Source organism: Paramacrobiotus metropolitanus, unplaced genomic scaffold (genome assembly GCF_019649055.1).
Source record: "Paramacrobiotus metropolitanus isolate TYO unplaced genomic scaffold, Prichtersi_v1.0 Parri_scaffold0000109, whole genome shotgun sequence".
Taxonomy (NCBI): Eukaryota; Metazoa; Tardigrada; class Eutardigrada; order Parachela; family Macrobiotidae; genus Paramacrobiotus; species Paramacrobiotus metropolitanus.
In genome coordinates this window covers 226412-250072 of record NW_026570329.1, presented here as the reverse complement: position 1 = coordinate 250072, position 23661 = coordinate 226412, and the positions used below count along the sequence as shown (strand labels likewise).

Here is a 23661-nt window from a genome sequence, read left to right as displayed (position 1 = left end):
TGCTGGACATACGCCGTCGCGTACCGTGTTGTATCCTTTATAGACTGGGAGATTTTCCAGTTATTACGTATTAATTTTTAGCGCAACCGCACTTCTCGGGCCGCTGATGCGCATGCGCCGCTATCGTGCTCTTCTTCTGCGTATCTGTACATGATTACATCTATATGTACTTGTTAAATGTTATGCTGTTATTTACGATGTTTGTTAATTGTTATGCTGTTATTTATGCTGTTTCGTTAGTTAATAAAACGTATCATGTGGTAAAAAGTCACATTAAATGTGATAAGGTACACAAGTACGAGTTATCACACGTAACGAGTTATCGTACTATGTTTCTTTTGCATGCAGTTGAACACAAGTTTTTTGTTTGATTCCATAAGAAAAAAGGGCAAAACCAAAAACTGCAGGAGATGCAGATGATGGATCTATCGTGAAACTGAATGGTGTAAACTGTAAAGGCACTTTGATCCTGGGTTAAGGAAGTGTGCAATACACACAAATAAACGGAAATGTTCTTGAGGGCAACTGTATTGGAACTACAGCAGTACTAGGCAGTGTACCGGTGGTAATTACTGTACTCTATAAATGTTTAATAAAATGCAGATTTTGCAGAAACAACAGAAGTAGAAGTGTTTCTGCATGCAGGACATACAGTAGTTTGTACTTTGTACATTGTAAACAGTTTAATTACTTCTTCATCGAATTCTAAAAGCAGTAGTAGTGTCGTCGGGTTATATGGCCGTGAGAATTACGAAAAAATGAATTAGAAAAAATTAAACTTGCATGGTTTGTGATTTTAACAACGATATGACAGGAAAGCGTTTCTGTATTGAAGGCAACCGAATGGCATGCTGATAATATTCTGGAAAAGTGCTGGCATTTACTGGATGAGGAGACGGAAAAGATTCTGCAATCGGAACACTTCAAACGCATCCCACTGCGCACCCTACTGCAACGCGATACGATGTCAGCTGGGAGCAGGATATTTACCAAGGTGTTTGGCTGTCGAGCGGTAAATTTTCTGTAGGCTGTAGTGATCGTTTTCCAGCTAGAGTTGCATTGTCTTTGGTATGATTGCACTTTGCGCATGATTACGCTACTGTTGCAGATGGGTCGCGGAAGCCTGTAAGGGGAATAACATGGAACCGTCCGCTGCCAACCGGCGTCAGATGCTGGTCGACGCGCTCTTCCTGGTGCGCTTCCCCCTGCTAACGGCCGAGCAACTGGCGGATGGGCCCACGACGGTGAGGATAATGACCTTTTTAAAATGTCGTCAAACGAGGAGGTTATACTATTTTCTTGTGTTAGAGCGGTCTGCTGACGGCTGCCGAGAGCTGCTGAATATCTTCGTGTACCACAATGCCGCTGTGAAGCCGGAGTTACCCTTCCCTACGGAGCAGCGCAACACCGTACCGATGGCCATGGGATTGAATCGAAATGAAGCAGTGTTTGCGAGATGGGGCTCGCGTGGCATCTGGGAGCTAGCCAAAATTATTGAGAGGCGGCAGTCTGTGGTGGATATTCGGTGGGCCCGGGATGGTCGCAAGGACAGTGTGTGTGTTAAGCGTGTCGTTCTGGTTTCCGACATCCAGCTCACCAACCAGTCAATAACGAATGCTGCGAATTTCTCCACTTACTACCCTGGCGCTGTTCTGAGGGTTTGATTTGTTGTGACGTGGATAGCCGGTTTGTCAAAGCGATTATGGGCAAAGATTGGTACGTAGGAAACCAATTTGTTTTCAGTATCCAAAGTCGTGAAAATGCGTTTTGTATGGAGATATGTGTACGGAATGGTGGATTATTTTCTTCGGTTGATGGTTGACGTCGGTCGAGTGCCTTTTGCATGGATCTTGTTATGCGTTTGCATAGATGATTTATGCCGCGTCCTTGTAAACAGTAAGAGGCTGTAAGTTTATCAGTTCTCATTTCTAATTATGAATAATATATACGCAGAATTACGTCAGTATGGGTTCGAGTACAAACCTAGCGCGCCATTGCTAATCGCCGTCAACAAGTTAGCCGGATTGTGTTTTATATTAAGAACATGAAGAGTTAATATACCACTCTCTGGCAATATATATTTCTTATCTGATACGGCAGAATCTCTGATAAAGCTTCGTCAAACAGCAGACTGAAGCCCAAGATACTGCAAAATGCAAATACAGATACACCTGTTTTTGCGGTTATAATTAATTAATCTTGTTTTGTTAGCAAAACTTGCAGTGTGACTGGCTTGTGCTAATAAACACAACCTGCTCAACTACTCATACTTTTAATTTTGTTGAAAAGTCGTAAGCAGCACGGAAAACGATAGATTTTTCTACACATGGAGACAGTACTACTGAAATTATCACAAATTAACCGGAAACGTGGAGAATAACACCGTCCAGATTCACAAATACAAACAGAGCGCGCCGCTCTGACCTGACCGCCCGCGCCGCGCTGACCGTTGCCGAATTAACAAGGCACAGAAAACGCTGTTAAGGACCATAAATACACAGTTTTCTATACTTATATTTATCCAAAATATAAGTAGAAAAAAGAAATCACTTCCACTCAAAACGTTCAAAACCCAGAAAAAGTTGAACTGAAAAGCGAAAACTGAAAAGCGAGGCTTGTTTCCGGTGCATGATTTACGGTTTTCATGTTGCTGCAGCCCAAGGCGCACGCAACTGCCACTTTTTTGTTGGGTTCTCCGCTGTGATGATTGATCTGACTCCGACTGCGAACATACAGTACTGTATTGAGTGTATTCAGTATTTGTAAATTTTTTCCAGTTTTTATGTTTTAACTTCCTTGTGATCGTATTTTGTAATTTTACCATTTCATTAGATTCTGCTTATAAATTTCCTGTTTGATTTTGATCTTGCATCGTTCTGCCTTGACCGGAAATTTGGATTCATCAGAGTCGATCCGACAGCTAGCTGAGCCTAACTCGTAATTTCTCGTCAGAATGGCAACCAAGAAAGTTACTCGTGCAAAACGTCCTCGACGCGAAGAACCTGCTGCGGGAGTTATCAGCTGTATGAAGCAGGCTTTAGCAAGTGGAGAGTTTAGTGATGTGCGCTTCGCGGTTGGTCGTGATTTTGGTCCAGTGGAAATCCTCGAAGCTCACAAGTAATGACTCTCTCGACTCTCGAAATGATCCGAGTTTCTGCGAACTGGGATCGCGAGTGAGCATCATCGCCGAGTGGTTACCACGTTGGGCATAATTTTGTAGGACTATTTTGGCCATGCGCAGTTCCGTGTTTCGCGCCATGTTCTATGGGAGTTTGCCCGAGAATTGCGTCGCTCCCATCGACATTCCGGATTTCATGCCTGACGAGAGCAGATATACTAACATATGCTTTTCTCTACTTTCTCGTAGAAGACTATGTTAACTGCGGAGAGTCATATCATTACTCTGCAATCAAAATAAATAACTCCATGCATACTGTCTAAAAGTATATATTATTATGTATTTTTCAAGCCTATGGATACAATTTTTGCTTAAGAAAAAACAAAGTTAAAGATTTTTGAATATTTAAAATTTGCACGTAATTTGGCAGCAGTCACATTGAGTAAAGCATTGTCAGTACTGCCTGTCGCCTGCTCACCGCCTCGGTATGTTATCCCGGTGCTGCGGCTCAGACAAATTTAAGTTAAAAATTGCCACAAACGATACTTCTGCACTGTTAGTGTACCTAGTGCGATTTGCTCCAAAGCAAAATGCAACCGGAAGTCGAAAATGATCGTGCTACCGAAAATTGAAATTGACGTCACGCCAAGGAAGCTGTGATTGGTCAGAGTTTTAGCTCGGCTCGGAAATTTGCCAGGCTAAGCATTTTGGCTGAACCTGTCATCTTCTGAAAATTCCAAAAACTGAATTTTTGGAATTTTCATTTTCCCGTCTTCGGGAGATGCCGAGAGTGTCTGAAATTCCAAATCTACTGTGTCGTCGTGCCGTACTCCCGTTGTCTAGCAGTTACGAATAACAATCTTTGAATTTATGTTTCTCCATGCATATTGCTACTGCCTTTTTTCAGTCGCACAGCACCTTTACCATGTCAAACTGCTTAACTTAAAAATATTGAAAATTCCAGTAAAAAAATGGGCGTAAATCCAATTAATGGTGCATTTTGAATTTTGCCACAAGCAGCACTTTGTCATCGCACGCGGTCTAGTATATCTGCTCTCGCCTGACGCGTTCGCTAACCTGCTGAGGTGAAGTTCCGCCATTGTGCAGCAGCTGCATGAATTCTGTGCTGCTGAAAACGAAAAATTAGCGTAATGATGAACTGGTAATTTTATTGCTGAAAATTAGAAATGTATATCGCATATTGATGTAATATTAGGAAAATGTCTAGCAATTAAATTATTAAAATCAAGTAAATACAACGAAGTTAATTGTTACTAAATTATTGTGCAGTTAAGTTTACTGTTTATACAGTAAGTTAAATTTTAAAGGAATAAATTTACACAGTACTTCATGAAGCGATTAGCTCAAAATTATTAAAATAATTGTGTATTCTGAGTTCTGACAGATTCTTATTTCTTTGTTTTCGACCGTCATAGCTACATGTACACGGATCAAGTGGTGAATCTGAACGCTGACAATGGTTTCCACACTATGAACTGCGCGGACAAATACGACGTGGCTCCGCTGGTGCAGATCTGTTTGGAGAAAATTGTCAGCCAGCTGGATGTTGATAGTTGTTTATTCGTTATGGAACAGGTGGGTGCAAACTGCAAAGCAATTTATCTTGAACCTACCTTGCCAATGTACAATGCTCGTATACTCTACTTCAGGTGAATAAAACTGATGTCTTCCGCTTCGTATTTATAACTGTACGAGTCGAATTTACGCACTATTTCAGCGAGTTAAATAATCAGATAATTAGATAGTTGGATCTTAGTAGTCTCCTCTGGTTGTAGCCGTGAGGATTTTGACTAAACGAGAATAATAAATTAAAGATTTTTTCTTAGTTTTCTATTTTTTTCAACTGACTGAGGAATGAGGATGTGACAGAAGTGTATTCTATTGCAGGCAGTCGAGTGGCATGCTGATAACATTCTGGAAAAGTGCTGCCATTTGCTGGATGCGAAGACGGACGACATTCTGCGATCGGAGCACTTCCCTGGGATCCGTAAGGACACACTGCGCACACTACTGCAGCGCAGCACACTGTCAGCTGGGGAGCAGGATATTTATCTGGCTGTCGAGAGGTATTTTTTGTTAGGGATGAATGTCGAAAGATTTTGGGCCGTTTTTGAATTATTTTACTAGTTAAACAATAAATTATTTAGGTTTATTTGTTAAAAAAATGTTCCTGTTCCAGGCAAAGATATACCTTTAAATATTTTGGTTAATTGCAACAATCATTTTATGGTAATATTTTATTGAATCGGCACTGAATTTGATCAGTTTCTTAATTTAACATGATTTTACTTGTTTCGAGTTCTTAAAGCGCCGTTTGATTATGAAGCTTGGAATATGAAACAGGTGAAAGTGTGATCTGAACCCTATAATTTTTGTGGATTTTTTGTAGATTACTGAATGTTTTCCAGTATTGCTTTAAAAATCTGCTGTGATTGCACTTTGCGCATGATTGCCTTTGCAGATGGGCCACGGAAGGCTGCAAACGGAATAACAAGGAACCGTCCGCTGCCAACCGGCGTCAGATGCTGGGCGACACCCTCTTCCTGGTGCGATTTCCCCTGCTGACGGCCGCGCAGCTGGCGGATGGACCCGCGACGGTGAGGATGTTAATTTTTTTTGATAATGTTGTCGAACGAGAAGGTATTCTATTTTTTCGTGGCAGAACGGTCTGCTGACGGATTCCGAGCTGCGGAGCATCTTCATGTACCAGAATGCCGCAGTGAAGCCGGCGGTGCCCTTCCCCACGGAGGAGCGGTGCAGTTTGTCCATGTCCATGGGATTTGATCGCAATGCAGCGGTGTTTGCGCGGGGCTCGCATGGCATCTGGGAGTTAGCCAAAGTTATTGAGAGACGGCAGTCTGGGGTGGCCATTCGGTGGGACCGGGATGGTCGCGATGACTGTGTGAAGCCTGACCGTGTCGTTCTGGCTTCCGACATCCAAATTACCCACCAAGCAATAACGAATGCTGGGGGTTTGTTGATTTATTACCCTGGCCTTGCACTGCGGGTTTGATTATTTCCCTTGATTTTTCTCTGCCGTTGATAGTCCGTTTATAAAGGTGAAAATGGCCAAAGACTGGAAAGAAGCCCTTTTTTTAGTATCGCAAGTCGTACAATAGATTTTGTATTAGGAGATATTTGTACGGGATGGTTGTTTTCTTCAGTTGATGGTCGTTTGAGTGCCATTTGCATGGATCTCGGCTTGTGCTCTAGCGGTTTTGATCTGATTATACAGCGTCTTTGTAAAGCGTCCGTCGTCTTTTTGATTACTTTTATCAGTTCGCCTTCCGTTTATCAGTTCTGGCAACCAGTAGTCCAGGATGTGTACAAACCTAGCGCACCATCGCTTCTCGCCGCTCAACAAGTCAGCCATATTGTTTTTTATATGGAAAAAATATCAAGCGTGAAATAAATCATTCTGTCACAGTGTCACCACCCTGACCCGGTCAGAATAGACCGCAAATGTAGCCAAAGCAAATATGTATGTATTTATGTTCTGTACGGGTGTGAGTATGCGATCGAATCGATGATAAAGCAGGTTAATGCGCAAGATACTGCAAATAAAACACGCTCAACTACTATTACCTTTGTTAAAACTTGTCTAAAGCAGCACAAAAATTGGAGCTACACGTGGAGACACTATTATCGCGAATCAACCGGAAACGTGGAGAAAAGCACCGTCCAACTTCGCCAACAAAGCGCGCTGCGGTGACCGCCGCCGAATTAACAATGCACAGAAAGCGCTCTTAAAAACCATGAATAAAATTTCCACATTTATAAATTATTAATATATTCATACATAGAAACAAACGGTGAAGACAGAGAAAACAAAGAATACCCCGCTGCAAGTTGCGACAAACAACCTGACTGCCGCCTACCGGAAACAGCATGTCACCTAACCGCTCCCCGCCTGCGCTCCACATGCTGCACCGTCAGTCACTCTGCACTGTTCTGCAGCATCAGCCTGCAGCATCGCGCTAGTGCAGAACTGCAGAAGTGCAGATCCATGATTTTTGGATTTTTTTGGTTCTTTAAGTTTAGTCTTTACAGACTTTACTGTTTACTGTATTTTATTCTTCCATACTATCTGCTCTGCCTCTGCAGTTTTGAAAGCGGCGTCCGATTTATCAATTTTTTTATTTGGAATCTGGAATCAGAGACCCAGTCGGGGTACGTATTGTACTAAACTGTATTGACTTGGTCGAAAATTCAGAATCCTCTCAATCCTTTGTCTCCGATCACGTAGCGAACGTATGGCAAAGACTTTACCATACATTCGCTCCATGACCGGAACTTTGCCGCCTTTTCCATAACTTTCCATCGGATCGGAATTCTTCCATAATAAGACAAATGTTGTTGTCTTATTAGCATCAGAATGGCGTCCCCAAAGCGTCCTCGACGCGAAGAACCCCCTGTGGGACTCGTGAACTGCATGAAGCAGAAATTAACCAGTGGAAAATTCAGTGATGTGCGATTCGCCGTTGGTCGTCATTATAGCCCAGTGAAAATCTTCGAAGCTCACAAGTAATTCTTCTTTCACTTTATCGCGGAGATCAGATTTTATGGGAAAACTTGGAGAACTAACTACTGTACTACGAGTTAAGACTCACTCAGTTTCCTTCACTCTACTACGGATATAATTTTGCAGGATTGTTTTGGCGATACGCAGTTCCGTGTTCAGCGCCATGTTTTACGGGAGCCTGCCGGAGAATTGCGCTGTTCCCATTGATATTCCGGATTGCATTCCTGACGCGTTTGCCAACGTTCTGAGGTACAAGTACGCCAAGTCTACAAGTACATGTTTTGCGGAAATACACATATTTTGTGCACAGTGCACTCGAAATAATGTACTCATTTTACTCCCCATGGTTATTAACTAGAGTTGTTGGGTGAAAGTTCAAAACTAAAAAATATAAATTATGAGGAATAGAAGTATTGATAGTAATTACTTGTAGGTGAGTACTGAGTAAGTACTAAGTACTGGATGACGGTGGTGTTTGACATGTTCTGTTATCTTTCGACTGACAGCTACATGTACACGGATGGAGTGGAGAATCTGAACGCTGACAATGTTTTCGAGATCATGAACTGCGCGGATAAATACGACTTGGCTTCTTTGGTGCGAATCTGTCTGGAGAAGATTCTCAGTGAGCTGGACGTGGAGAATTGCTTGACCGTTTTGGAACAAGTAAATCGATAAGCTTTTCATATGCTTAATATAAAACATCTATATAAGCTCATACGTTAAAAGTTCGTCATTTAAAATTTTTCATAATCTATATGATGTGAATAAATTTTGAACGATTTGTGCTGTGGCAGATAAGAATCTGGAGTGTAATCGTATAAACAGTCAGTTAAATTTCTGTTTGAAATTCATTTTGAAGTTTTAACTGCACTACCTGATGGCGGAGGAATAATAGCGAGCCAGTCTGTATTGCAGTTAGCCCAGTGGCAAGTGAATGCTGATACTATCCGGGAGGCGTGCTTGCATTTGCTGGATGAGAAGACGGAAGAGGTTCTGCGATCGGAACACTTCATTAGCATCCGCCAGGACACATTGCGCACCATACTGCAACGCAGCACGCTGTCGGCTAAAAAGATTGTTATTTTCTTGGCTGTGGAGAGGTACTGTATTTTATATGATTTGTAAACTGATAGTTTTTTGCCTTGTCAAATCTGGCTGCTGTTTTTGCACTTTTTGAGCATGTATAACATTGCAGCTGGTCCGCCGAAGCCTGTAAGCGAAATAACATGGTGCCATCCGCTGTCAACCGTCGTCAGATGCTAGGTGACGCATTCCCACTTGCACTAGGCCGCTTTCCCAAGCTAGCTAAACTACCGGACGGTCCCGGGCCGGTGAGAAGTTTTGCTGAAGGGTAGTACAGTACTGCTGGTCAGTAAAGCTTACGACTTTTTTGTTGTGACAGATCCGTGTGGGGGATGGTTTAATGACGATATGGGACTTCATAACTGTGTCATCCTGGCCGCTACGCAATCGCCGTGTATGCGAATACCGGATCACTGCTGAGGTTGCTAATGGCCAACAGTTGACGATATGGCCTCGATAGGTCGTGGTCCATTCTGATTTGTCCGGACATTTGTACTGGTTGCGTAGAAGAATGTGGTCAGAAAACAGAATGTAACTTTTTTTGTTTTCCATCAACGCGATATATGGAAATAGCTTTTGTTAGAGATAATTCTCCTTTTGTGGCAGACGGAATGGTTCCGTATTTCTTCAGTTGGTGATTACCCCGCCCGTGCCTTTTGATCCCAGCCAGTCCTGATCGCAGCTTTTTTTTATGTTTTTCATTTTTAGCGGTATATATCAGTTCAGCGAGAGATGATAAATTTAACATTTGGCTGCTAGTAAATGTTACTGATTTAAATTCTGAATGTTTACGCATTGATAGCCTTGTTTACGTGGAATTATGTGACTTATGCCAAAATGTGTACATGTACGTATGACCAAAACTATGTGGCACAAGATTTATAGCTATCAGCACCTCAGTCGGATTTTTTGTTTTCAAAATTACCACCAGTAGCTTACCGACTTGTTGGACCAAGTTACCAACTACTGCGCTTACAACCAGAAACTGTAATAAAGAAGGATCTACAACTACAAGCCAGATTCATAACGAACAGGTCCCTCTTTATTTGAAAACGACTGCAGAATACAAATGAATAAATATTAACCAAACAATGAAAACGTTTACTAATCACAACAGAAAAAGCTCAATTAACTTTTCCACTCAATTCCATTGTTCCTAAAACGGAAGCCGCGTTTTCCCGCTGAATCTCCAAAGCTAGCCGCTGCCGGAGAAATTCATGGGAGCGAGCCTCTCCGAGTTGATCACGTAGTCGTTTCCCGATTTCTTTGATAATAGCGGTAGGCCGGTAGCTGACGGTCCCCATGGTGGCATGGTCCCATTGTTTCGAAGGCAATGGGTCCGAAAATGCGAAAATTCATAATTAGTTGCATAAAGATGCCTACAGGTGAATTTCATGAATAATATGGTGAATATACAGGTGAATAAAAAGGTGAATTTTGTACAGGGGGTAAATTACGGGAAATGGAATATTTTCTTCAGTTGGGGATACCTCCTCGAGCGCCTTCTGCTTAGATATCAGTTCGGTCTGTACGGTTTTAGATGTGTTTATGCGGCGTACCTGTACTTCGACGTAGCGAATCTAGCGATCAAGGTAAATTTTGTATTATAAAGTATTATTACACTACGAACACAAAAACTACACGTTGAGACATTCAACCGGAAACGTGGAAATCACAATCAACCGGAAACGTGGAAATAAACGCCGTCGAATTTGACCAACAAAATGTTGCGCGCGCGCACTCACCGTTACCGAAATAATAATTACCAGAGCATAAAAACCATGTAAAAACCTTAAATTTATTTTTCAGATACAGAAAAACAAACGGTAAGACAGAGAAAACAAGGAATCCCCGCTGCAACAAACAACCTGGCTAGTGGGCCTAGTGGCTACCGGAAATTTCATGTCACGTAACTACTCCCCGCCGGCGCTCCACATGCTGCACCGTCAGTCTGGCAGCTGCACTGCTGACTTGTGAGTGTTGCAGCATCAGCCTGCACTTGTAGTGTATCGCGTGAGCGGTGAGTTACACTGTTTTTCGATTTTTTTGGTTGTTTGTTTTATTCTTCCATACTATCTATCTGCCTCTGCAGTTTTGGAAGCAGCATCATTTTAGATTTATCATTTATTTTATTTAGAATCTTGAGTCGGATACCCAGTCGGGGTACGTACTGACATAATCGCAATTCAGAATCCTCAGTCTCCGAACTTATGGTTAGCCGTTAGCAAAATTGAAAGTGCTGTTCTCTTGTTAGCATCAGAATGGCGTCACCGAAGCGTTCTCGACGCGAAGAATCCGCTGTAGGACTCGTCAACTGCATGAAGCAGACATTAACTAGTGGAAAATTCAGTGATGTGCGATTCGCCGTTGGTCGTCATTATGGCCCAGTGAAAATCTTTGAAGCTCACAACTCACAAGTAATGGTTCTCTCAGTTTATCACGGTGATCAAATTTTATGAAAGCACCTGCGACGGCATTAGCGTCTTTCACTTCTCTACGGACATGATTTTGTAGGACTATCTTGGCAATGCGCAGTTCCGTGTTCAGCGCCATGTTTTACGGGGAGCCTACCGGAGAATTGCACTGTTCCCATTGATATTCCGGATTGCATTCCTGACGCGTTTGCCAACGTTCTGAGGTGCTTGTGCAAGTCACCAAGTGCGCCTGTTTTGCAGAAATACAGATGTTTTGTGCGAGAGAAAAGTTCCCCTTTAAGTCCTTTTATTTCCCGTGGTTGTCAACTTGTTTTGGTGTCCCGAAGTTCCGAAATTCAGATATTCAAAAATAAATAAATATTGAAATTATTCGTTAGATATATAAGTATTTGGTGACGCGGGAGTTGTGACAAAATATTCTGTTCTCTTCCGACTGACAGCTACATGTACACGGATGAAGTGTATGATCTGAACGCAGACAATGTTTTCGACACCATGCACTGCGCGGATAAATACGACCTGGCTTGTTTAGTGCGAATTTGTGTGGAGAAGATTGTCAGCGTGCTGGACGTGGAGAATTGCTTGGCCGTTTTGGAACAGGTAAACCGTAAAGGTTTTTTGGTAAACCGTAAATTAAAAGACTTTAAATAGCTTCATACAAAATATTGGCTCTTGCTTTAAAAGTTCATCATTTAAACCTCTTCATTCATAATCTACTCTATATGATGAAAAAACATTTTGAGTGATTTGTGCTGTGGAGCACCTGGAGAATCTGGCGTATCCTCGTACAGATTCAGTTAAATTTTTGTTTTAAGTTCACTTTGAAGTTTCAAGTGCAGTATCTGATGGCGACGGAATAATAGCCAGCGAGTCTGTATTGCAGGTAGCCCAGTGGCAAGGGACTACTGATCCTGTCCGGGAGGCGTGCTTGCATGTGCTGGACGAGAAGACGGAAGAGGTTCTGCGATCGGAACACTTCATTAGCATCAGTCAGGACACTTTGCGCACCATACTGCAACGCGACACGCTGTCGGCTGGAGAGAATGATATTTATTTGGCTGCCGAGCGGTATGTTGTCTGTGCATTAGTAGTACTCCTTGATACAAAAATTATGGTAGAGTACTATTCCGGACACTTTTCATGCAATGGGTTCGGTTACCGGACAGCAGAGACCCAGTATCCTCTGCGTTGTTCCACTCAACTTCCACTCAACTTCCACATTAGAAAACGATATTTTTCTATTGATGTCGTATATGTGTGGTTTTGTACTTATTCGAATAACGCTATAAATTTGGAACAGTACTAAGCATGATACAGTCTGAGCCAGTTTGTTTGGGCTTAGCATTATTCAGGATTGTTTTTATGTACGATCTGTATACACTTGTGCAAAAACCGTAATTATCATAGTAAGTAATCATTTTCTTAAAAGTTTTGGTTTGTGGGACATCGAAGAGAATACCGTGGCTGTGGTATTCGGTGCGCCAATCCATGTTCTGAAAACTGGAATACAAGAAGCGTCGAACTAACCGTAAAGCTGTATTGTCTGACAATACTCAGCTTTGGCGTCCAAAATTATCTGTTGCCAGTTTCTCAATCGTAGCCCGTTGCAGATGGGCGGTGGAAGCTTGTAAGCGGAATAACATGGAGCCGTCCGCTGCCAACCGACGTCAGATGCTGGGCGATGCGCTCTTCCTGGTGCGCTTTCCCCTGCTGACGGCCGCGCAACTGGCGGATGCGCCCGCGGCGGTGAGCATGCTAGTACCATTTGATCTGGTCGTCAAACGCGGTGGTTATATACTCTTCTTTGGTGACAGAGCGGTCTACTGACGGAAGCCGAATCTTCATGTTCCGGAGTGCCGCTGTGATGCCGTTGCTACCGTTTCCCACGGAGCTTCGACGCGGTGCGGTGTTGCCCAGCGGAGTACTGCCGGACGTGTATCAGCTGCGTTTGCCGGACATCTTTCGGGATTGTGGCTGTGTGCATGTTGAATTTCAGTCCGGACGCTCGTAACTGGGCTGGAAAATTTATGTGATCCGACGGAACAAAATCAGTGGATTTTTCTCTCATTTGCGCATACCTGTGGACAGATTTTTAATCGGTTTCTTTAGCTCGTGATGTTTTTTTCTTGACGTTTTGCATTAGATCTCTGGTTGTTCTCTAACGTTTTTGATCAGTTTTTGCGGCTTCAGAATACTCTGTTCAAATTATGTGGTTGAAGATGTTAATTTATCAGTTATGTAATTTTTTGTTATTAAAATTAATAAATTAATACGCTTCGGATAGTACCTTTGTACTGTATGTCAGTAAGTGCATTGTACAATTAACTTTGTACTGTGTAATATGTATAAATATAAAATCCATCGCTGGCTCAAATACTCCAATCGGACTGACAGTATGCACTAAATTTTCATCAACGGTCTACAGCCAGAAACTTTAGTTAAAAGGCCTCGCCAAAATGAAGTGCGCCATATTAATACTGCGATTATTCGAGTAACTCCTCAACTACTACTCACCGATCAGTAGAGTATTAATTTTGTTACACCTTATCGAGAGCATTCAAAGCAGTGCAAAAAAGGCTACACAGCCATCATAAAAATAACTTACACCTATGTACACGTGAGACAATTTAATGCTTGTACTATGTAATTTTAATTCGGTGTAATGACAGGAAACAAGCGCATCAAATCGACCGGAAACGGGGGAAAATATCGTTTAATTTAACCAATAAAATGCGGCGCGTATGCACCGTCGCCGGATTAATGCCTGAAATAATGTAGCATAAAAACTGTAAATTTCATACAAATAAAAAACAGAGAAAAGATTTCTTAGTTCAAGCAAACAACACTTGGGGCTTGGTCTTCGTCCATCGCGCAGTTTACCTTACAATTGTTAGTCTAGTCTAGTTTAGCTTGATTTAGTTTTACTTTAACTTACTGTAGTTTGTTAAGATTAATATAACACAATTTGAAGCGATCAGGCGAACCGCGAGCAACAGAGCTTTTGCGTCAACGGATCGGCAGAGAAATTATATTCAGAGAGGAAACGCGACATCTACTAGTATAATGGGAACAGCGCCACCGGCGGTGAATTTGGACGGAATTTTTTCGGTTAAATTCGTCCGCCTGTGCTTGTAGATGACCGTATATTATACAATAATATGCAAGCCAAATTCGTAATTCGGTGCGTAAAGCCGGTAAAGGTGCAGCGAAAAATGCGAATTAATATGTGGCAACAAGTTGGCAGAATCTGCTGATGGTAATTTAGAAGAGAAAACAATCCGATTGAGGTGCTGATAACGATAAATCTGAAGCAATCTGCATAGTTTAGGACCTTTGCTCATACATGTGTTGTGTACACATTTTGGCATAAGCACTAGACTACTAGTCACATCATTCCAAGTAAACAAGACAATAAATGCGTAGTAAACAAGCAAGCCGCATTCAGAATTTAAATCAGTAACATACTAACATATATTACCGAACAAATTGTTAAACTGATCATCTTCCTGAACCGATACCGCTAAAAAATTAAAAAAAAAAACAAGAAGCGACTAGTAAGTCTAAAAGGCGGGACTATCACCATCTGAAAAAACTACCAACGCCTTATTCCATATTATGCCGCAGAAGGAGAATTTATTTAACACGAAAACTATTACCATATTCCATGTTGATAGAAAACAAAATCAGTTCCACTCTGTTTTTTTACCACATTCTCAGTGCAACAAATAAAAATGTCCGGAAAAATCAAAATGGGCAGTCTATCGTCACCGCCAGGCCATTAGAAAGCTCGGCTGCGATCCGGCGTCTGCACAGACGGCGATTGCGATACAGCCGGAATACCGCAGTTACGAAGTCCGATACCGTCATTGGCGTCATACCATTCAATACACCAATCTGTCACAACAGAAAAGTATCAAGCTTTAATGATCAGCAGTACTACCCTTCTGCAAAAATTCTCACCGGCTCGGGACCGTCCGGTAGTTCAGCCAGCTTGGGAAAGCGGCCTAGTGCAAGTGGGAATGCGTCACCTAGCATCTGACGACGGTTGACGGCGGAGGGTTCCATGTTATTCCGCTTACAGGCTTCGACGGACCAGCTGCAATGTCATGCATGCTCAAAAGTGCAAAAACAGCAGCTAGATTTGGCAGGGCAGAAAACTAACAGTTTACAAATCATAATATAAAATACAATACCTCTCCATAGCCAAGAAAATGACACCTTCATCAGCCGACAGCGTATTGCGCTGCAGTATGGTGCGCAGTGTGTCCTGACGGATGTTAGTGAAGTGTTCCGATCGCAGAATCTCCTCAGCCTTCTCATCCAGCAAATTCAAGCACTCCTCCACAATATAACCAGCATGGCACTGGACTGCCTGCAGTACATGTTCATTCAGACATTCGCTGTCATGCTTTGAACTTCGTTCCAAAGCCAATTGAAAAAATCAAACCAAATTATATTTTATTTTATTTTTATATATATATCAACATATTCATTATCTGCCTATCTGATTGATCAGGCGTATTTGTAGCTTTCCCACCTGTTCCAAAGTGGATAAGCAGTTGGTAACGTTCAGCTGGCTGACGATCTCGTCCGCACAAGCTAGCACCAGCGGCGCAACGTCGTACTTGTCCGCACATTTCATGGTGTCGAAAACGTTGTCAGGGCTGAGATTCTCCGCTTCATCCGTGTACATGTAGCTGTAAATATTCGTCCGCGATATTTTTTTACTTTGATTTGTTTTCGCTATTTATGATACTTCAGTAGTAAATTAATTAAATATCAAAAATAAATTTTTTCAGATATACTGATATAATCATATACAGATAAACTATAAACTACAGATATACAGATAAAAATAAATTTTTTCAGATATGCTGATATTATACAGATAAACTTCGGAGTCCTATTAATTTTAAACTTTTAGTTCATGCCTGTTTATCTTTATCGCACACAGATTTCAGTGGCGTATTAAATTAGCCCTTACCTGAGCAAGTTTGCGAATGCATCAGGAGTAAAATCCGGAATGTCAATGGGAATACTGCCGTCGTAGCTGTCGGGAAAAATTCTGTAGAGCATGTTGCGAAATGCTGAACTGTGCATTGCCAAGATGTTCCTAAAAATTAGGTCCGAAGAAAAGTTACTAACAGATAGGTGACTACTGGTGAGTACTGACTTTCCAGTTTACAGTCTTTACTCGCTATTCCCTACGGCCCAATATAATGCATTAGGGCCTACTGAGTAGGCCCTAATGCATCATGCAGTTCTCAAAATTAATAGAATCACTCTATCAAAACCAATACTTGTGAGCTTCAAAGATTTTCACTGCGCCAAAATAACGGCCAACGGCGAAGCGCACATCACTGAAGGCTCCACTGGCTAGCATCTGTTTCATGCATATGGCGGGTCCCACAGCAGGTTCTTCGTGTGCAGCATGCTTTGTTGACACCATTCTGATGGAAAACGGCTAAACAACAAGACAGCAGTAGGTACGTTGTACGGGTACGTAACGCAGTGAGACTCTGTCACTTTGGTGATTCCAAATTTCAGATCACGTGAACCGAAAATATGATGCAAGGGTAAATCAAGAATTTCTAAAAACAAAATGTGAATTGTGAAATAGATGATCAGGGAACAGCTGACGAAGTGATTTTGACGGACATTTGGACGCAGTCACCCTGTACGAGTGCTTATGTAGCTACGCGGGTTACCAACGACACCGTGAGGTGGTTGCCTTGTTACTATGGTGAGCCGCCGGGGTAAAAATCAGTTACTTTTGTTTCGATCGTTTTCTAACTTTTCCTGATTTTTGTTACGTGTCCCAAACTTTTTCTGTCGCTGCGACTTTGTTAAATTACTAGTAGCACATTCTCCAAAATTTTTCGAAGTCACCGGAAAATGAAGTAACGCTGTTCTCCTTGAGAGTTAATATTATTTGTTCAAGTTTCAGCAATTCAGCAGCTTGAAATGGCACCTGCATTGCGGCCGCACATTCAACATTGTATACGACAACATTAAGAAATCAACCGGCAACGTACATGGAAAAATGTGATCGCACTGGGCCAACAAAATGTCGCACGTGCGCAGCGCTGTAGGACCAAAAAATGCTGTAATGATGTTATAACGCGGGGCCGTATGGGCGCCACGCGTATCCTCGACAGCGAACAGCGGTGAACCCGGATGAGGCTTTATTGCCGAATCTAATGCGCACCGTGGCGCAGCAACACCAGACTAACAAGGAAGGATTCTGCAGCCAGTGCAACTGTGCTGCAGATCCGTCAAAACAGCGCAGCAATGTGCGGGGTGGAAATCCCCAGAAACAGCGAATAGCTACTCAGGAGGGCGGAGCGCCCCGCCTTACAATGTACAAAACCCTGAAAAAAAAGCCACGCTTTGTTTGAAAAACAAAAAAAGATTGTCGCGAGAAAGGAATAACACCTTTTCAAAAATTCGGATTGAAGGGTGGGAACGTTGCACTCAGTGGTTGGTCAACCGCGCTCCGAGAAATTGTTCTACATCCACCGTATTGTTTTGGAGAGACGCTTTTGGTGAGGCGACTTCTTATATTACGCCGGTACTGCTGTTTCTAGACGTGGTGAGGCCCTTTGTTATTATCTGTTTAAGTAAAATACTTGTTTTTGATGTCACTTGTGCGATTCTACTATTTTTGTGGCTATTTATTCGCGATTTATTTTTAGACGGATAGCGGTATTTTTGTGATTTCTTTTATTTCATGTTTTGTTTAAGCAGAGTACATTCTTGATTATTTGATTTTGAATTTTTAGTCATTTTGTTTCTGTTTATTTGGTTACTTTTTTATTAGTGATTTCTTTGTATGCGTTTCGTGGTCTCGTATCAAGTTTAAGCTGCTTTAGCTGCGCTTTCCACGGGGTCCAGTTGTTCAGTGGTCCGGTGTTGCAGATGGCAAATGCCAGGCCTGTAAGCGGAATAACAAGGATCCGTTCGCTGCCAACCACCGTACCGTCAGATGCTTGGCGACGCCCTGTTCCTGGTGCGCTTCGCCTGTGTCGGCGGCGGATGGGCCCGCGACGGCGAGCGCGTTCGCGCTGCTACATAGGGTAAATATTCTGTGCAGTTGTGCTGTAATTAGAGTGGTCTGCTGACGGAAACCGAGCTGGTGAACCTCTTTATACACCAGAACGCCGCATTGAAGCCGGCTTAATTACCCTTCCCCGTACGGAGCTGCGAGGCAGTGTACGTGCCGATGCCCAAGGGATATTTCATCTGGGCGATATCGCGCAAGGTCCGAGTGGCTTCTGGGAGCTGGCCAAAATTATTGGAATGTGTCAGCTGATGCCGGTCGGTCAGTGGGACGTGGATGGCTGCGAAGACTAGCTGTGGAGGCCGAAAAGGTCATTATAGCTAGCTTCCGACATATCAGCAATTCCAAGCAGTGAGCAAGCCAATCATGGAGCGATGTTTCCTCGAGCGCATCTTGCTTTGATCTCAGTTTGGTCTGTGCGGTTCTAGATGTGCTTATGCGGCGTTCGTACTTCTACGTAGTGATGAAGGTAAATTTTCTGTTATCACGCACGAGTACAATGTGTTCGGCTAATAACAATTCTGTTAAAGCTTGTCGAAAGCACCACTAAAATGATAGCTACACGTGGAGACACTATATCACAAATCAACCGGAAACGTGAAAAAAAAACGCCGGCCGCCGAACATAACCAACAAAATGGCGCGCGCGCGCACAGTCGTCCAGGTTAGTAATTAAAATGGTGGCGCAGAAAATCTGTTATAAACTAAAAAAGTATGCCTAAAAAACAGAAAAGATCGAAACAGAGAAATCCAACAAAACAAACAACGCTCGGGCACTGCATATGTACATCGCATGGCTGCCCGTGTTACGGGGGCAAATTGCTGCGTGTTTGCTGCTGTTAGGAACACAAATCCAACACAAAGGAGCCATACAAAAAGCTCTGGCGGGGTGGATTTACACTTTACAGAACCTTTTTCGGGAACAGAGATTAACTGCAAAAAAAATTATTTTGCAGCTGTACTTGACAAGCACCAGGCTTTGCTAATGATAGACAAATGTCGATCCCTTCAATCTAGCAAAATGCTCTAAAAATCCTAGCAGTCACCTTTCTATCTCTGCTTGAAAATTAAATGCTATTAAAAATTAAAACAAAACGGTCCCAAATTATTCCCAATACGCGCGGAAGAAACTCTGTCTTTGTTCCTGGCGTGTCCCGTAACCGCCATCCCCCCGTCGTTGCGCTTGGTGGTAAGCCAACCGCCCAAAGGATCCGCTGTTATGCTGTAGCAGCGCTGCAGCTGCACAGTACACTGTACAGCGTTGCATTCAGACACTCGGCAGGCTGTTTTTGGTTCTTGTTTTTCTCCTTCTCGCATCACTGTCCGAGATTTGATTTGCTGCTCTTCTTTTCATTTTTTACAAAAGTACAATTATAATAATAGCCAAAATTTGTGGTATGTGTTGGTTTGTTTTGTTTCGGAATTTTATAATCTTCGGCGTCTAGGTGCGCTAAGTGCTTTTGTTTTGCTAGCTATTTGTCAGTTTCCCATCAAAATGGCGTCCGCTAATCGACCGCAAGAAGGAGAACCGGCCTCGGCGCTCGTCAGCTGTATGAACTATGAAGCAGACTTTAACCAGTGGAGATTTCAGTGATGTGCGATTCGTCGTCGGTCGTCATTTCGGCCCAGTGAAAACCTTTGAAGCTCACAAGTAATCACAACGTTTCTCACCCTGATCTGATTCTGTTTGGTAACTGACGTTGCGCTTGACGCGCCAGTCTGTAGTTCATCATCAGCTTATTACCGCTTGTGACCTTTTCTAATTTTGTATAGGCCCATTTTGGCAATGCGCAGTTCCGTGTTTCGCGCCATGTTCTACGGAAGCTTGCCCGAGAATTGCGCCGTTCCCATTGACATCCCGGATTTCATTCCTGATGCATTCGCCAACATGCTCCAGTACGCCAAAGATTTCTGTACACTTGCAAATAAAAAGAACGTAGTTGCAGTCATAAAATGATAGACTCAATGCTTGCCACATACAATATAAATCATATAAGATGCTTGAGATAAACAGGGAAAAATGTGCAATAGAAAAGTATTGAATGAAATACTTTGTTAAGGATCTTTGAAACTGCTTTTGGGTTATGTTTTCCTTTCCATCGTCACAGCTACATGTACACGGATGAAGCGGAGAACATCAATCCTGACAATGTTTTTGACACCTTGAATTGCGCGGACAAATACGACGTGGCGCCGTTGGTGCATGTCTGTTGGAAGAAGATTGCCAGTCAGTTGGACGCTAACAGTTGCCTGCCCGCTCTGGAACAAGTCTGAGCAGGAAATTGCAAAACCCAGATTTCAATTTCGTTTCACTGTTCTGATGCTCCAGTTTTTATTCGTAGTTGTTAAGCTAATCAAAATCTTATTTATCTTTATCTGTAGGGTTCGGCTTGGTGAATATTTCAAGGCACTTAAAATTGGATAGCCTTTGATTGTTTTTATTAGGATACCTTATAAAATTTGATTAACTTACGGTTTTTCTACCGGCTAACTGATGGGAAAAACATGACGACCGGCATAGCTGTGTCCTGTTGCAGGCAACACGTTGGCATGCGGATGATATTCGGGAAAAATGCTTGGACATGCTGGATAAGAAGACGGTGGAGATTCTGCGATCGGAACAGTTCATTAACATCCGCCAGGACACACTGCGTGTCATACTGCAACGCAACACGCTGTCTGCTGAGGAGCACGACATTTACCTAGCTGTCGAGAGGTATTTCGATGTTTTTGGTATTCCGGACATTCCACATTTAATTTATTCGCATACCGGACACCAAAAACACGATATTCTCTGCGTTGTTCCACATGACAAAACCTTTTCTAAAGACTAAAATATTAAGTGATAATTATTGCTTTTATACCAGACCGTACACGAGTTTGATAAACAGTTCGTTTAGTTTTTGTGATGATTATTGATCTGGTAAACTGATCTGTGATTCTGATCTGTAATTCAGCTACTGCACTAAATACACGACTTTCTTAATAATCCCGTTGCAGATGGGCCGTGGAAGCCTGCAAACGGAACAGCATGGAGCTGTCGGCTGTCAACCGGCGTCAGATGCTGGGCGATGCGATCTTCCTGGTGCACTTTCCCCTGCTGACCGTGGCGCAACTGTCGGATGGTCCCGCGACGGTGAGCGTTTCCCGTTATGGATGTTGATGCTGATGCGCGACATAGAGGTGTAATGCATTGCCGTTGTTATAGAGTGGTCTGCTGACAGAAGCCGAGCTGTTGAGCATCTTCCTGCACCAGAACGCCGCTTCGAAACCGACTTTGCTCTTCCCCACGGAACAGCGCCGCGATGTGCAGCTGCCCATGGGGTTCCGGCTGGAGGATATCGTGTTCGCACAGGGTCCATGCGGCTCCTGGGACCTGGCCAAAATTATTGGAGTACGCCAATCAATGCTGGTTGTTCGGTGGGCGGCGGATGGTCGCGAAGGCAGTGTGGAGACAGGTAATGTCGTTCTAGCTACCGACATTCGAATCAACAACGCTTCAATAATGAAAATACGTGGTTTCTTCTTATACTCGCGTGGCTTTACACTGAATGTTTGATTATGGGAGATGGACAGCTATCTTCAGTTGGTGATGTTCTTCCAGTGGAACGCCTTTATAAGCACTGGTCTCGAGTGTTCTCTGATGTTTTTTGATACTCGTACTTTTGCGGTGTTAGTACGGATGTGAAATAATGTCAAAAATTGGAAGTTTATGAATTCTTTATTAAGTAAACTAAAAGTAAAACGCAGTGAATTAGGAAACAGGAAACCAGAGAAACCGCTTTGCCCAACAGCGCATCAATGTATGTCCCGAGGCGGCGAGCCAATTATTGCAATGTCGCGGGACATGTACTTACAGATACACGGACAAATTAACCTCCGTTATATAATCCATTATAATTATACGAAGCTACCAATAATCCTACCATCCCATGCATGATCCCATCGAAATAACCTTATGCTGCAACCGACTAGGAAAACAGCTGGTAGCTGTCATTGCTGATTCGCCTGGTGACGTAAAAACTCAGGGTCAGACAGTATGGCCGGACTAGGTGCACGGCCGCTCACTGCATATGTTCCTCTCAGCGCGGTGCCCCGATAATTAATGACGGGAGGTGTGAGGTTGTGCTTAAAGGGCGACTTCTCCTGGATGACAGAGAAGCCGGTGATGCGCGATGCGGGGCTTCGGTCACCGTCGGGGAATGTTGATGGAGAGGTTCGGTGAGAGTCGATCGCGTACATGACACTCTCCAACGTATAGAAGAATATGCGTGGATACTGGCCGTAGCGCGTCTCTTCCACGGGTGGAGATACTTGTGCCTTGTGCTAGGTAGCCGTTATTGATGGAACTTGCGCCACATGCATAGTCCGGTGACCAGACCATGTGATGGAAGCTCAGACGGTCTTTAATTTGGTGTGTGGGAACATCACACACACTGCTTAACTAATTGCACTGTCGATCTGTGTAACGGCAAGGTGCGATGCCCGGCAAGGTGCAGGCAGCGGCCGGATTTAAATTTTGAAAGTGGTGCTAGTTCTTCTGCACTAGTATACTTGATGCCGCTACAATGGATGCTTCGGCTGCAGTGTATATATATATTTGATGCCGCGAGCTGTCTGGAAAGGTCATGCGGGTTGGCAGCCAACCGGGGCTTCCGACATGTGACGATTGCTGCTACATTCCTAAAAATATTCGCTACATACCTAGCCAACACTTGCACAGACCAAACAAACGGCTGGACAAAGGATTTAGTGGACTACTTCGAAAGTAAAGAGAACTTAGCATACATGCAGTATCATAACCTTTGCGGCAGTGAAAAAGTAATAGTAAAGCAAATCAAAAGTATACGACAGTAGTACGTGGTCCAGAAAGCTCAGTAATCCATCGCTGATTTGCTCGAATTCAAGGGACACTGGGACGGCGAATTCAGCCAGAACGCTCGCTCTACCTACTTCAGGCGTCGGCTGCTTTGATGTAGTACCAGGGCATATTATACACTTTTGTATACAAAGTTACAAACGGTATGTGTACTCTGTAATTCAGTGATGTCCCGTTTTTTTCACGGGCTCGGTAAATCACGGGAATTTCCCGCACCCCGCACCCGCTTTTGCTCGGAAAGCGGTGCGGGAGATTTTCTGCTCGGATCGGGTGCGGTCGGGATTAAAGCTTGATAAGTACGCCCGCCCGCTGCTCGGAAAAACTCGGGATTTATTTGAATGGTGAAAAATTAAATTATCTGCAAATTAGAAATTTAAAAATTATTTTGTAAGCAAGCCACCGTAGCATGTAGCAGTAACTTGCTGTAACTAATTCCACTGCTCCGCGTTCCAGTAGCTGTTGTAATCCCATTGCCGCTGGCTGGCGGCTGCAGACTGCAGTTCACTTTCAGTACCGTAACTTTCACACTTCCAGTATCGCT

At 43.2% G+C, this 23661-nt stretch overlaps 6 protein-coding genes across 14 annotated transcripts; 5 read left to right on the top strand and 1 right to left on the bottom strand.

The window, feature by feature from the left end:
* Window positions 1-735: 735 nt before the first annotated feature.
* On the top strand, window positions 736-1664 carry LOC129597805 (BTB/POZ domain-containing protein 6-B-like). The gene is made up of 4 exons (XM_055495485.1): window positions 736-741; window positions 815-966; window positions 1109-1244; window positions 1311-1664. Exons 1-4 carry the CDS (start codon window positions 736-738, stop codon window positions 1662-1664), a joined length of 648 nt encoding a protein of 215 aa, XP_055351460.1.
* Window positions 1665-2748: 1084 nt separating this feature from the next.
* LOC129597778 (BTB/POZ domain-containing protein 6-B-like) lies at window positions 2749-6547 on the top strand. 4 transcript variants are annotated; one of them, XM_055495447.1, is made up of 5 exons: window positions 2749-3117; window positions 4555-4714; window positions 5027-5205; window positions 5601-5736; window positions 5802-6547. In XM_055495447.1, exons 1-5 carry the CDS (start codon window positions 2954-2956, stop codon window positions 6150-6152), a joined length of 990 nt encoding a protein of 329 aa, XP_055351422.1. In that variant the 5' UTR covers window positions 2749-2953; the 3' UTR covers window positions 6153-6547. The 4 variants fall into 4 exon arrangements, with proteins under 4 accessions (XP_055351422.1, XP_055351423.1, XP_055351426.1 ...); XM_055495448.1 differs by lacking the exon at window positions 2749-3117 and adding an exon at window positions 3881-4203; XM_055495451.1 differs by lacking the exon at window positions 2749-3117 and adding an exon at window positions 3882-4266.
* A 595-nt stretch (window positions 6548-7142) lies between these two features.
* On the top strand, window positions 7143-9617 carry LOC129597795 (BTB/POZ domain-containing protein 6-B-like). 2 transcript variants are annotated; one of them, XM_055495472.1, is made up of 7 exons: window positions 7143-7309; window positions 7508-7663; window positions 7788-7910; window positions 8168-8327; window positions 8568-8764; window positions 8860-8995; window positions 9067-9617. In XM_055495472.1, exons 1-7 carry the CDS (start codon window positions 7146-7148, stop codon window positions 9205-9207), a joined length of 1077 nt encoding a protein of 358 aa, XP_055351447.1. In that variant the 5' UTR covers window positions 7143-7145; the 3' UTR covers window positions 9208-9617. The 2 variants fall into 2 exon arrangements, with proteins under 2 accessions (XP_055351447.1, XP_055351448.1); XM_055495473.1 differs by having other exon boundaries at window positions 8580-8764; window positions 9067-9611.
* A 1150-nt stretch (window positions 9618-10767) lies between these two features.
* LOC129597821 (BTB/POZ domain-containing protein 6-B-like) lies at window positions 10768-13452 on the top strand. Of its 4 annotated transcripts, none has more exons than XR_008691615.1 (7): window positions 10768-10910; window positions 11002-11164; window positions 11262-11385; window positions 11715-11782; window positions 12066-12250; window positions 12793-12928; window positions 12997-13452. XR_008691615.1 is itself a non-coding variant. In XM_055495506.1 (7 exons), exons 4-7 carry the CDS (start codon window positions 11627-11629, stop codon window positions 13045-13047), a joined length of 528 nt encoding a protein of 175 aa, XP_055351481.1. In that variant the 5' UTR covers window positions 10768-10910; window positions 11002-11164; window positions 11262-11385; window positions 11623-11626; the 3' UTR covers window positions 13048-13452. The 4 variants fall into 4 exon arrangements, 3 of the variants coding, with proteins under 3 accessions (XP_055351481.1, XP_055351483.1, XP_055351482.1); XM_055495506.1 differs by having other exon boundaries at window positions 11623-11782; XM_055495508.1 differs by having other exon boundaries at window positions 11262-11405.
* Window positions 13453-14604: 1152 nt separating this feature from the next.
* LOC129597819 (BTB/POZ domain-containing protein 6-A-like) lies at window positions 14605-16827 on the bottom strand. The gene is made up of 6 exons (XM_055495502.1): window positions 16483-16827; window positions 16167-16295; window positions 15720-15879; window positions 15376-15554; window positions 15143-15278; window positions 14605-15076 (listed from the first exon to the last, which is right to left on the bottom strand). The coding sequence occupies exons 1-6, from the start codon at window positions 16629-16631 to the stop codon at window positions 14927-14929; spliced, it is 903 nt and encodes a 300-aa protein (XP_055351477.1). The 5' UTR covers window positions 16632-16827; the 3' UTR covers window positions 14605-14926.
* Window positions 16828-19528: 2701 nt separating this feature from the next.
* LOC129597820 (BTB/POZ domain-containing protein 2-like) lies at window positions 19529-21859 on the top strand. Of its 2 annotated transcripts, none has more exons than XM_055495503.1 (6): window positions 19529-19636; window positions 19714-19892; window positions 20015-20137; window positions 20350-20957; window positions 21242-21377; window positions 21450-21859. In XM_055495503.1, the coding sequence occupies exons 4-6, from the start codon at window positions 20824-20826 to the stop codon at window positions 21798-21800; spliced, it is 621 nt and encodes a 206-aa protein (XP_055351478.1). In that variant the 5' UTR covers window positions 19529-19636; window positions 19714-19892; window positions 20015-20137; window positions 20350-20823; the 3' UTR covers window positions 21801-21859. The 2 variants fall into 2 exon arrangements, with proteins under 2 accessions (XP_055351478.1, XP_055351479.1); XM_055495504.1 differs by having other exon boundaries at window positions 19714-19931.
* Window positions 21860-23661: the final 1802 nt, after the last annotated feature.